At 58.7% G+C, this 11,554-nt stretch overlaps 1 protein-coding gene across 1 annotated transcript in view; it reads right to left on the minus strand.

Annotated features, from left to right (window-relative positions):
- Positions 1-90: 90 nt before the first annotated feature.
- LOC119099683 (AT-rich interactive domain-containing protein 3C) overlaps positions 91-11,554 on the minus strand; it is a 32,821-nt gene continuing 21,357 nt past the window's right edge. The window contains exons 6-10 of the mRNA XM_037222747.1: positions 5,850-6,011; positions 5,408-5,541; positions 2,133-2,319; positions 1,532-1,728; positions 91-1,006 (exon numbers count right to left, since the gene is read on the minus strand). Of these exons, the coding sequence (XP_037078642.1) occupies positions 918-1,006; positions 1,532-1,728; positions 2,133-2,319; positions 5,408-5,541; positions 5,850-6,011 (769 nt within the window). The 3' untranslated portion in view covers positions 91-917. The remainder of the gene's footprint in view (positions 1,007-1,531; positions 1,729-2,132; positions 2,320-5,407; positions 5,542-5,849; positions 6,012-11,554) is intronic.

Genomic DNA, 11,554 nt, shown 5'->3' on the forward strand with positions numbered 1-11,554 from the left:
GAACTGGATGTAGTGCTACGCTGGTTGTGTTTTCAGTAATGCCGAACTAATCTACGCTAGCTGTAAGAAGTGTGTTTACAAACGGAAAGATCAGATCACGGTGGGGAGTTTATTGAAACAAACACAAGATTCCAGGCTACTGCGAAACCCAGAAGTCATATCCAAGCGCGGTAACTAGTGCCAGTTTTCGCGCGCCATACCCTTCGGTGGTTGCCGTCCAGGTCCAGCCATCGCACAATTGTGTTAACATCGTATCAGGTATTCAAACGTGAAACCGCACCACTTCAGTGATACGATACGGAAGCGACAACACTCACAGGTGATTGTTTCTAGGAACAGCCCGAAACTGCGTGAGGTAAAACTTTGTACATGCTCACGAAAGATAGATTGAGACGTGTTTTAGACGTTTCATGGTGTTTGATTCGAGCGTTGGTGCACGATTGCACCCGTTGCCACGTCATGCAGTACTAACGGAGTGGTCGGATGTCTTTACGTGGTAATGTATCACTCCCTGAGCAGTAATAGTTAGTTCAACGATAGAATGTCCATCCCGAGCGTGTGAAGGCATCGCATCAAGCACACATCCAGACGCACATTGCACTGAGTGCTCATCTCGAACACGAACGGCTAAGCAGAGCGGGCAAATATACAAACAACGGGTGCGGCGGTGTTCTAGGTGACTACACGGACTACCAGCCTAAAACATGTCCTCACACTGATCAGAAAGTGCCGCCCTGCAGGAGCACTTCATAATCTTGCACACAACGGCGTTCATTTCGAGTGCCCCGTGAGATCCGGCCTTCCACCGCAAGTCCTCGGCGGTGCCACGGGGCTTCCCACGACGGCGCCCCGCCCGGACGCACAGCCAACTTATAGTTGTCTTTCAAGCTCGAGGTGGCAGCACTATACATGCTTCTCTAGACCCGAGCCAGCTTGGGCTGGGCGAACAGCACTCCTTGATAGACGATGCCGTTCATCTCCATGCTCAGCACCATACTGCTGTCACCTGCAGAAAAAGTAACAAATAGATCAGCTTAACAAGCATTTCAGATTTAGTTGTGCTCATCGCGAATTTCTTGCGAGATTTTGCGCGCATTTTCCTCTCGAGAACCCTGGAGGGCAGATGCTGCCAGAGCAGAGCTTCATTGCAGTGGGTGTGTCTGTGGTGTAAGCATGACCTTAAGCATTCATAAGAGATAAGATTATATGTGCGAGGCACCCGCTTCAGGTCCAGATATCCCCCAGTATCACTGCCCCCACAGCATCGCATTGCTGGGAGACCAGGGCGTTGCTGGGAGAGGCATTCCTCTTCCTCACTCCTCGGTTCAGGCTTTATTGTTGAACGATTGGAAGTCGATCCCGCTTGTTGGAAACGATATCCCTGGATTTCGGGACCTGGCGGAATCCTTTGGAAGACCTTCTTTTGGGAGAAGTTTTATTTTAGTTCGAGGTTGGGGATGTTTGAAGTTTAACATGTACTTTTAACGAGCCCGTGGTTTTGGTGTGGGGGTACATTTTCTTGAACACGTACCTTTTGGAGAGATACTGGTTTTGGTGTGCGGGGCTTGGTCCGCCTTGTTTTCTTCGTCCTCCTGGCGGGTTTTCTTGGAGCGGTGCGTCGACTCCTGACGCTCTCTCTTCGTCGGTCTTTTGCGCTCGCGGACCCGCTCAGTGGCGCCCTCGTGACTCCTCCTATGCTCTCTCTCACGATCGCGCTCTCTTTCTTGTCTGCCAAAGCGTAGGAGAAAGCCATGAAGCACGTGATTTGGTGGAGTTTCACTAGCACCAGGTCCGTGCGGGATATGACATGTCTTCCCAAAGATGCACGTGATTTGGTGGGGTTTCACTAGCACCAGGCCCGTGCGGGATATGACATGTCTTCCCAAAGAAGCACGTGATTTGGTGGGGTTTCACTAGCACCAGGCTCGAGCGGGATATGACATGTCTTCCCAATGAAGCATGTGATTTGGTGGGGTTTCACTAGCGCCAGGCCCTCGCGGGACTTGACATGTGTCCCCAATGTTAAATGCTGTGAACACACCCCGAGACGAGACGCATCACTCTGCTATTGTCGCAGCCACTAATCTGACAAAGCCCCTTCAAAGACAATGTTCAGATTAACCACACCTCACCTGGCCATCTCCCTGTGAACGCCGAGGTTGAGGGCCTCGCTCTGCGGCGCCAGGCCCATGCCCTCGGGCCTCCTGAGCGGCGGCGACGGCGGCGGCTGTCTGTTGCTGTACAGGTTCCACAGCGTCATCAGCGTGTCGTTGGGAGTCGGCATCCCCGGCGGACACATGCCGGCCAGAAACGGAGAGCCTGCAACGGCAGGACGCGGAACGGTCAGATCGCCGCCACAGTGGAGACCCGAGGTGTGACTGTTGCCTTGCTCTTGGCTGGGACGGCGTAGCATTCGGTCCGCGTTCATCGCTGCCCCTCTCCCCGGCACAGGAGTCCTGAACTCCTACGCAACTTGAAAAGCCCGCGGCCATAAGCCTGCCATCAGCCACCGTCCGTACTGGGATGGGCCCTCTTGCGGGCTCCGGCTGGCTCGGTAGACCGGCGGCACCTCTCAGCTCTCGCCAGGGACTCCAGCTAGCTCGGCAGACTGGAGGCACCCCTCAGCTCTCGCCAGGGACTCCAGCTAGCTCGGCAGACCGGCGGCACCCCTCAGCTCTCGCCAGGGACTCCAGCTAGCTCGGCAGACCGGCGGCACCTCTCAGCTCTCGCCAGGGACTCAAGCTAGCTCGGCAGACCGGCGGCACCTCTCAGCTCTCGCCAGGGACCCCAGCTAGCTCGGCAGATCGGCGGCACCTCTCAGCTCTCGCCAGGGGCTCCGGCTGGCTCGGCAGACCGGCGGCACCCCTCAGCTCTCGCCAGGGACTCCAGCTAGCTCGGCAGACCGGCGGCACCCCTCAGCTCTCGCCAGGGACTCCAGCTAGCTCGGCGGACCGGCGGCACCCCTCAGCTCTCGCCAGGGACTCCAGCTAGCTCGGCAGACCGGCGGCACCTCCCAGCTCTCGCCAGGGACTCCAGCTAGCTCGGCAGATCGGCGGCACCTCTCAGCTCTCGCCAGGGGCTCCGGCTGGCTCGGCAGGCCAGCGGCTCAGTCCTCGTCAGGGACTCCTGTGCCGTACCCCCACCCCAGCGTCGTAAACGGAGCCCCGGGGCGGCTGACGGACGTTAATGTCCCACCAGCGATCGCGAGCGCTGCAGCTGGCCGCCGCACTGTCCGGCCCACGGGCTGCTCCGCCAGGCTGGAGAAGCCGCGCCGCGTGGGGGGCCTCCCGGGCACCAGGCGGCTCTCCCCGGGCACGTTGTGAACGTCCGGGTGCACAGCGCCAGCACGAGACCGGTAAGTATGTGTTATGATGATGTACGCTGATTCCCATCAGCATCGGACGCAAGAGATAGTCAAGGCTGCAGGGCATCACAGTGCAGCCTTTGTCCGCAGAGATCGCCAGGGAAGAAGATTCAGTGCCGCAGCAGAGCTAACAGACCGAAAGGTGACGTCAGTGCCTGTGACTGCGCTGTGGACGCGGAGCTTCAGCCCGGGACGGTCCCGTTCGCAGGCGCAATCGAGCGCATCTTACTGAGCAGCCCACAGAGCGGACTGAGAACAATACCGTCACAGGCTGCCACGTGCAGGCCTGGTGCTGGGAGACAATGAAGCAGACACCGACCTGCGATGACGCATCGGCCGTTTCCCCCCCACAAAGCGACAGTTGCCGCGCCTCCACTGCAGCCTTGTCACATGCTCGACAATTCCATCGGGTTTTTATGGCCGGGTAATCGGCCAAGTGGAAATCAAAGTGGCCGGTAATTGTCTACCGACCGCCAAATATGTCACCGGGCGGCCACGGGCAAGGCTGGCGACGGCCGGGCGCGATCACAGTGCCAGAACAGCCAATCAAAATAGCCGGCTACGGCGCGGCAGCACGCACGTCCGCGGCAAATATGGGAACGGCTGGGCTTTCGGGAGCCGGCGCCGGCCAGCTTCGCAATCAAGAGCGCGGGGCAAGCGCGCGCTGCCAGCTCGTAAAGCGGCCGACGATGCGTCGCTGATGCCGGCGGTGGCGTCAGCTGACCGGCCGGGGCCGCTGCCGGCCGACCCGCTATGCAAATCCACCACGGCGGGCCGCCGGCCGCCGCCCAGCGGTAACGATGTTTTAAATGGGGCACCCGTGAGACCGCACCGGACGATTTAACAGCTCGTCTGTTTCGGACGCGGCCCTGCGGCGTTGTTCCCCTGGTTTTCTGGACCGAAGTGGGGTCCACGGGCTACTGGAGACATCGGTTCCGACAGCAGCGTGATGGAGCGAGATCGATTATGAAAAAATCAGACGGAAAACGGCATGTGGTAAAAACGGATGGATGAGGGCGATTTTCGGACGTTTGGCTAAAACGGCGGTGATTTCGGGATGTGGGACACATTATTTGAACACATGGAATCGTTTAGTGAGCATTTACGCGGCGAATACGGCAGATAAGCACAATGGACCATACATAATATGGCCGTGGCAAAACAGCGGATCGCATTGTTACATGGCGGGGAACCGCGGGTAATCCCTGTTAGGTTTGGCCCAGGTCGCGCGCTGACAGGAGAAACCATACCACTCCCCGCCGCTGATCATCGCCGAATGCTCTACACCAGAGCACGCAGCAATTTCTTGGCGCGCGTTGAATGTATGCGGCCGCCCGCTCGCCCGCTGTAGTCTCCGCGTGTCCTTCGCTCTGCGCCGGCGGAGCACGCTGCCACCGGGCCCCGTGTGCCGCCATCGCGCACCGCCCGCCGCCACCGGGTCCCGCGCGCCGCCACCGGGTCCCGCGCGCCGCCACCGGGCCCCGTGTGCCGCCACCGGGTCCCGTGTGCCGCCACCAGGCACCGTGTGCCGCCACCGGGCACCGTCCAACGCCACCGGGCCCCGTGTGCCGCCACCGGGCACCGTGTGCCGCCACCGGGTCCCGTGTGCCGCCACCAGGAACCGTGTGCCGCCACCGGGTCCCGTGTGCCGCCACCAGGCACCGTGTGCCGCCACCGGGCACCGTCCAACGCCACCGGGCCCCGTGTGCCGCCACCGGGCCCCGTGTGCCGCCACCGGGTCCCGTGTGCCGCCACCAGGCACCGTGTGCCGCCACCGGGTCCCGTGTGCCGCCACCAGGCACCGTGTGCCGCCACCGGGCACCGTCCAACGCCACCGGGCCCCGTGTGCCGCCGCCACCTGTGCCGCCACCGGGCCCCGTGTGCCGCCACCAGGCACAGTGTGCCGCCACCGGGTCCCGTGTGCCGACACCGGGTCCCGCGCGTCGCCACCGGGCACCGTCCAACGCCACCGGGCACCGTGTGCCGCCACCGGGCCCCGTGTGCCGACACCGGGTTCCGCGCGCCACCAGGTCCGCCACTTACTGGGGGGCAGCGGGTGACCGTGAGCGGCCGCGTTGGCCCCGGGTCGGCTGGTGACCAGAGGAAGCGGGGACAGTCCCGACTGCTGCAGTGTCGTTGGCAGCCCGTTCGCGAGTCCAAACGACTGGGCCATCGATCTGGAACGGCATCAGAGGGTGTCAACAGCACTGGTCAGATGCAGAACATATGCCATTGCTCAGGTGATGCGGGACACGTATTTGTTTTTAAAATGTTCCAAGAGGGAAGCCGCCATGGGAGGTTTCTGCGGGTTGGGCATCGACACATACCATCCATACACATTTCTGGCTGCAGACAAGCCTATGCAAGGCCGGATACGTGCACAAAGGTTCGGAGCCGAAAGAAATGTTTAAATCAGCCGTCTGAAACGCAAATGCAGCTTTGGTTTATCCCTCTGCTGTCCGCCGAGTGCGGGTGGTGTACCTACCCGGCCATCAGTGGTGACCTCTGCATCAGGTCGGCGTAGGAGGCGTTGTTGTAGGTGCTGCGGCGGCCCTCGCGCCGGTTACCGTCGATAGCCACCTGCAGCTCGGACGGGCTGCTGAGGCCCTGCTTCTGACACTCGTACGGGTACAGGTACTTCATGTACCTGCGGCACAATGGAGACCTCGCTGTACCACACGAACAGCTTGGGTATGTGATGCAGGGCTCGAAGCGGCAGAGGCCGGACACCCAGTACTACAGTCCTCGAACTCGAGCATCTGCAGCATCGTGTACCTGTCTGGCACTGCCCTGCCCCGGCCGTGTCAGCCAGGCTGAGGCTGGACCGCTGCCTGAGGCAGGACGCGGCGCCCAAGCAGAGCCTGAGCGCCTCGCATCCGAAGTCGTCAGGCCGACCGACCCGACCGGGCGCTGATCGCGGAGCTCTGACTCGAGCTGCGACTCCGAAGCGGCTCTGGCTCGGGGCGCAGCTCCGGCTCAGGCTGCGGCTCCGAAGCGGCTCTGGCTCGGGGCACGGCTCCGCAGCTCAGAGTGCGGCGCCGAAGTGGCTCTGGCTCGGGGCGCGGCTCTGAAGCGGCCCTGCCCCGAAGCGCAGTTCCGAAGTGGCTCTGGCTCGGGGCGCAGCTCAGAAGCGGCTCTGGCTCGGGGCGCAGTTCCGAAGCGGCTCTCGCTCGGGGTACGGTTCCGAAGCTCAGGGCGCGGCTCCGAAGCTAAGGGTGCGGCTCCGAGGTGACTCTGGCTCGGGGCGCGGCTCCGAAGCGGCTCTGGCTCGGGGCGCAGTTCCGAAGCGGCTCTCGCTCGCGGTACGGCTCCGAAGCTCAGGGCGCGGCTCCGAAGCGGCTCTGGCTCGGGGCGCTGCTCCGAAGCTCAAGGCTCGACTCCGAAACGACTCTGACTCGGGGCGCGGCTCCGAAGCTCAAGGCTCGACTCCGAAGCGACTCTGGCTCGGGGCGCGGCTCCGAAGCTCAGGGCACGGCTCCGAAGCTCAAGGCTCGACTCCGCAGCGGCTCTGGCTCGGGGCGCGGCTCTGGGGCCGGGGCACGTGACCGAGCGCGCCGCTGATTGCAGCCGTGATGCACGGAGCCGCCGCACGCCACGGAGCCGCCGCCTGCGGCGGGCTGGCGGGGCCGCCCACAGCAGCGGCGGCGCTGCTGTCCCCCGAACAGGTGCTAGAGGTCTGTACCGCGCGACCTCTGGGGTGTGATTGTGAAGCTTGATGGAGTCCAGGCACCAACCCAAGTGCCAGCCCAGGTACCAGCGGCTACTCATTCCGCCTCATTGCAAGTCCATCTGAGCGACCCTGCGTACCGCTTCCTGCGGCATCTAGTGCGAGACCGCTGAGCAGTGCGACCAATGAACGCCCTCGGTGATTCACACAACTCAGCCGGTTCTGCGCATTGTTCCGCTCTGGCTGCTCATTGCAGATCCAGCATCAGCTCTCTGAGTTTGAAGCATTGGGCTTATCCAAAGTCTCTCCTAATTTGGGTGGTAAGTCTCTGTCTCTCGTGCATGCATGCCTCTCGTTTCGCCAGTCGTTTTGTTACTACGAAAAGATGTGTTCAGTTTGGGTCTTAATGCATGCCCTAAAGGTAGCGCAAAACGCCTGCCTGTTCTTTTGTACCGCATGTTTCGGTGCTGGAGGGGCACGGTCCCACAGGCCGTCGGCCGACTCGTGGACATCAGATCGGCACACCGCTGACTTGGTCGCCTCTGGGCCGCGAGGCTGGAGTCCGAGGTGCGGACTCTGGCGTCTGACGCCCACCGCGCACCACCATTCCAGGCGAGCTCCGCCGAGTTCGCGCCGCCTCTGGGAACCGCTCGCGTGATGGAAACCATTGCCACCCCTGTTTTATTGATATTAAATCCTAGAACCGGCCGGCCAAGGCTGCGGCGTGTGCTCGTGACCGATGGGATCGAGTAATTGTTTGTGTAATATTGCAGAGGCTGCAGTGTGCCCCCAGCCCGGCAGCGGGTCCGCCTGCCACCTCGCCGAGGGCAGCGGGCATGGCACCGCGTCTGCATACTGACTCCGACCGATATGTGATCAGTGGGTTTATGACGCGTTGAAGGGGACATTGCGGGCAACACATCATGTGAACAGCCGACATTCATGGCATCAGACTCCATCCATCGAAACTGAAGTGGCCATTTGGTGTCTAGTTGTGAAATAACTTGCACCGTCACGTATCTACACTGATACCACACACACGCTGAGCAACGACGTATAACGTAACACAAATGTAAGATCTTTGTATTATCACTCCGTATCGCATCATAAGTATGTGCTTGCTTTGAAAGCGTCGCTTTCCATAACTGACCTCCAACGTGCTGATTGTATATGAAGGTGAGGTTCCGATAGTACCAGCAGACATCGCCCGCCAAGCGTGCGCTACACGAGCATCGCTCGAGCAGCGCAGACTAACACATACGGAAGACCTGACCTGACGCAAGATGAGTGCATCCAACGTTTGGTGTTGAAGTCGTGTGTTTTTCCTCACAAGCGGTGCACACAGTCATCGAGTTGGTATGTCCAGGTTTACTAACGCCTTCACTTCGGAAAGTTAAGGTCTGTACGATATCGCAGGACATCGCAGATGACGCTGATGACGCTCACGATGTGGCTGACATGTTCCCGGAGACCACAGCAGCCCGCTCTTTCACGCCGCGTTCAACGCAGCCGTCCATTCTCCCTACGCGCTCAGCCACATGGCCAACAGCACAACGGAGCCAATCCCGTCTCCACCCCGTGGTTAGGAGGAATTAGAATGTTAATATTTCTGTAATTGCAGGCTGCGGCCGCCTTTATCCGGCGATGCATCTTTTTATGTGGGCCGCGCCGCGCCGGGCGTCGCTCAGCCGACGGCGGCCGCCGGCCTCGCCGACTGGCCACCTCTGGCACCGCCGGTTTTTGCCGGCGGGCTCAGTCCGCGATGACACGACCAGGCGGGCAGCGGAGAACAGAGGGGGAGAGACCGACAGAGGAAGGAGACCGGCAGAGTGACCAAGGAGCAGAGAGACAGAGCGGAGTGACAGGGTGATACAGAGGGAAGCACCGGCAGAGGCGGTAAGAGGTAAAGAAGACATCAGGGTGTGAAACTGACAGAGGAGGGAGGAAACGGAGAAGCAGAGGAAGAGGCAGAGGACGAAGCATAGCAGGAAGCGGAAGACTAACGCGGGAGATGTGGGCACAGGCGGAGGATACAGAAGGGCATGGCGAGACATGCGGAGGAGGGAGGAAGTGGGGGAGAGAGGGGACACAGCAGAGGAGGCAGCGGCCGGGCAGACAGGGCGGCAGAGGTCAGGAGGGATTAGAACCCAATATGTCTCGTGATGTAGGAATATGGAAAGTCATCCGGGGGCGGCGGTCAGTTCTCGGTGCCGCGGCATTGCTACACAGCATGCGACGACGTTTAGCATGCGGCGACGACGTCTCTGCACCTGACGTTGCCCGGCGAGCAATGTTCCGGACGGAACATGGCCAGATAGACAAAGTTCAGGGACACGGCATCCGACAGAGCGATGTTTTCGTTCCTTGTTGTAAAAATGACTTGACCTGTGTAGTTGTCGGGTTGCTGACGAAAGCACGGATAAAAAACTTCGTGTGGCAATTGTGCGTAGGGCAAAGTTCGCATGTCTGAAGTTTGTCGAGACAAAGTGCGTGGAGCGCAAAGTTCGCATGGGATAAAGTTCGTATGTTCGACAAAAAATGTTTGTGATCGTGAATGTTGGTGTGAAAAAGGTTCGTGCGCAGCTAATTGCACTCAAAGTTTGCTTGACGAATTATGCACGCCAACGTTTGTGTGCCGATACAATGCAGGCGGGTAAAGTTCGTGCGCCAATATTCGTCAGGGTAAAGTTCGTCTGACAAAAATACCTGCGCCAAAGTTCTAACGACAATGCATCATGAAATGTGCGAGGCCCGTAGGGTAAATCTTTTTAATTGGGATACATTTTGTTTGACAAAGTACATAAATAAAAGATCGTCTGCAACTGTGTAGCGCGGGCTCGAGTACAGATCCCCAACCATGGCATCGTGTTTCTGATGCTTGGTCGCTGCGGGAACCATCATATCCCGTGGACCGGGGACGGGGGGCTGGGCAAGCCAGAGACTACGGTCATTTCATAGATCAGGTCCAAAATTATGACTAGCCTAAATATTCATGTCAATAAACTAAATGTTATCCGGCGGCCAGCAAAGGAATCCGAATCAACGGCAGCAGCGCAAGACGTTCCTGGAATGGAAGGGACGACAGGTGAGATGTTCATCGCGGACCATCTGCCGTGTTTGCTGTGTATCCAATTGCTCTGTTACCATGACGATGGCCGAGTCGACGCCCCGCTCCAGGCCTTCTGAGTGTGCCGCGCAGGCTAGCTGATGGCTGTGGCAGGGTCAGCTCGCTCGTGTAATGCGGCCGGGCAGACGAGCGTGTGACACCCGATATAAGCGTCAGAGCAGATTCCGGGGAGAAAGATACACCTCATACACCCGCTTCGATGTACCTGCTTTCATTAGGACCTTGCTGGCACGGATAGAGCTAAAACTTACCTAGTCAAATTCTATGCATTAGATCAACCCGCGGAGACCAAATCCCAGTGAAATCTGAGAGCTGAGGGTCCGTAATTTGGTGTCCCGGTGGTCGATCTGTCTTGGAACACCCTCCATATCAGCATGATTAATGAAACTAGTGACCTTATGGCTAATGTTTACAAGCTTTTGGATTAGCTTCATCCCTTGCGAGCTTTTACGCACGTATTTTTGTCAAGCATTCTTCACACGCTACGACCCTTTGCATGCGTGTAATCATTAACGTACATGTACGCACATACCTCATGCGTACCAAATTTTCAATGCAAACTTTTGCCTTGACAAACTTTTATCAATACGAACATCTACCATGCTTACTTATAACATATAAACATTTGCATGCGAACTGTTGTGTACGTATTTCTGTCATACCAACTAAATACCTGAAGTACATTTTCTTACGAACAACGACGCAGATACCACCATATCCATCCCGGCTTTTTCCCACATCCTTTCCTCCTGCAGCCGTAATTTTCATGGTGCGGTGTCTGTCAGCGTGGGCCGCCGCACGCTGCAGCCCAGACGGGCTTCGGAAAACGCGTCACTGGCCGCACCTCAGTCGACCACTACCACGCGCTATGGTCGGACAACGCTGAGGTCGCCCAGTGAGTGTTTTGGGGCGCTTTTATGCTTACAATGTGTAGCTGGCTTCGGGTCTGCAGCTGCTCTGCTTGCTGACATCTGACATCAACCGTTAAAGCCCGCCCGAACCGAGCGGACCTGTGGTTGACGCTCAGGAGACCGTGGCCGGCCGAACAGTTGGGCTCGCCCGGATCAAGAGACGCTGTTTGTTTTCTGTTGCGCCAAAATGCACTGATCTTGTGCGGCCGCGATGCCGGGTCGTCGAGAGCAGGGGTCAATTTTGACGCATGTTTCCTTTTTCGCGATTCGGAAGTTTTACGTTCACCACGTTAATTGAATGGGAAGAGCAAAAGTTTGAATTAATGCAATGCTGTAGATAGTCACGCTGAACAACTGATTGAACAGCTGTCTATCAAAAACCCAAACATTTATACAGCGTGAAACTGTGCTGACTTGTGCTCGACGTCGGTGGCAATCTATGGAGTTGGCGCAAAATGCCGCTGCAGTCGAAACGCCCCTAAATC

This window comes from Pollicipes pollicipes, unplaced genomic scaffold (genome assembly GCF_011947565.3).
Source record: "Pollicipes pollicipes isolate AB1234 unplaced genomic scaffold, Ppol_2.1 Scaffold_4881;HRSCAF=5763_pilon_pilon_pilon, whole genome shotgun sequence".
NCBI lineage: Eukaryota > Metazoa > Arthropoda > Thecostraca > Pollicipedomorpha > Pollicipedidae > Pollicipes > Pollicipes pollicipes.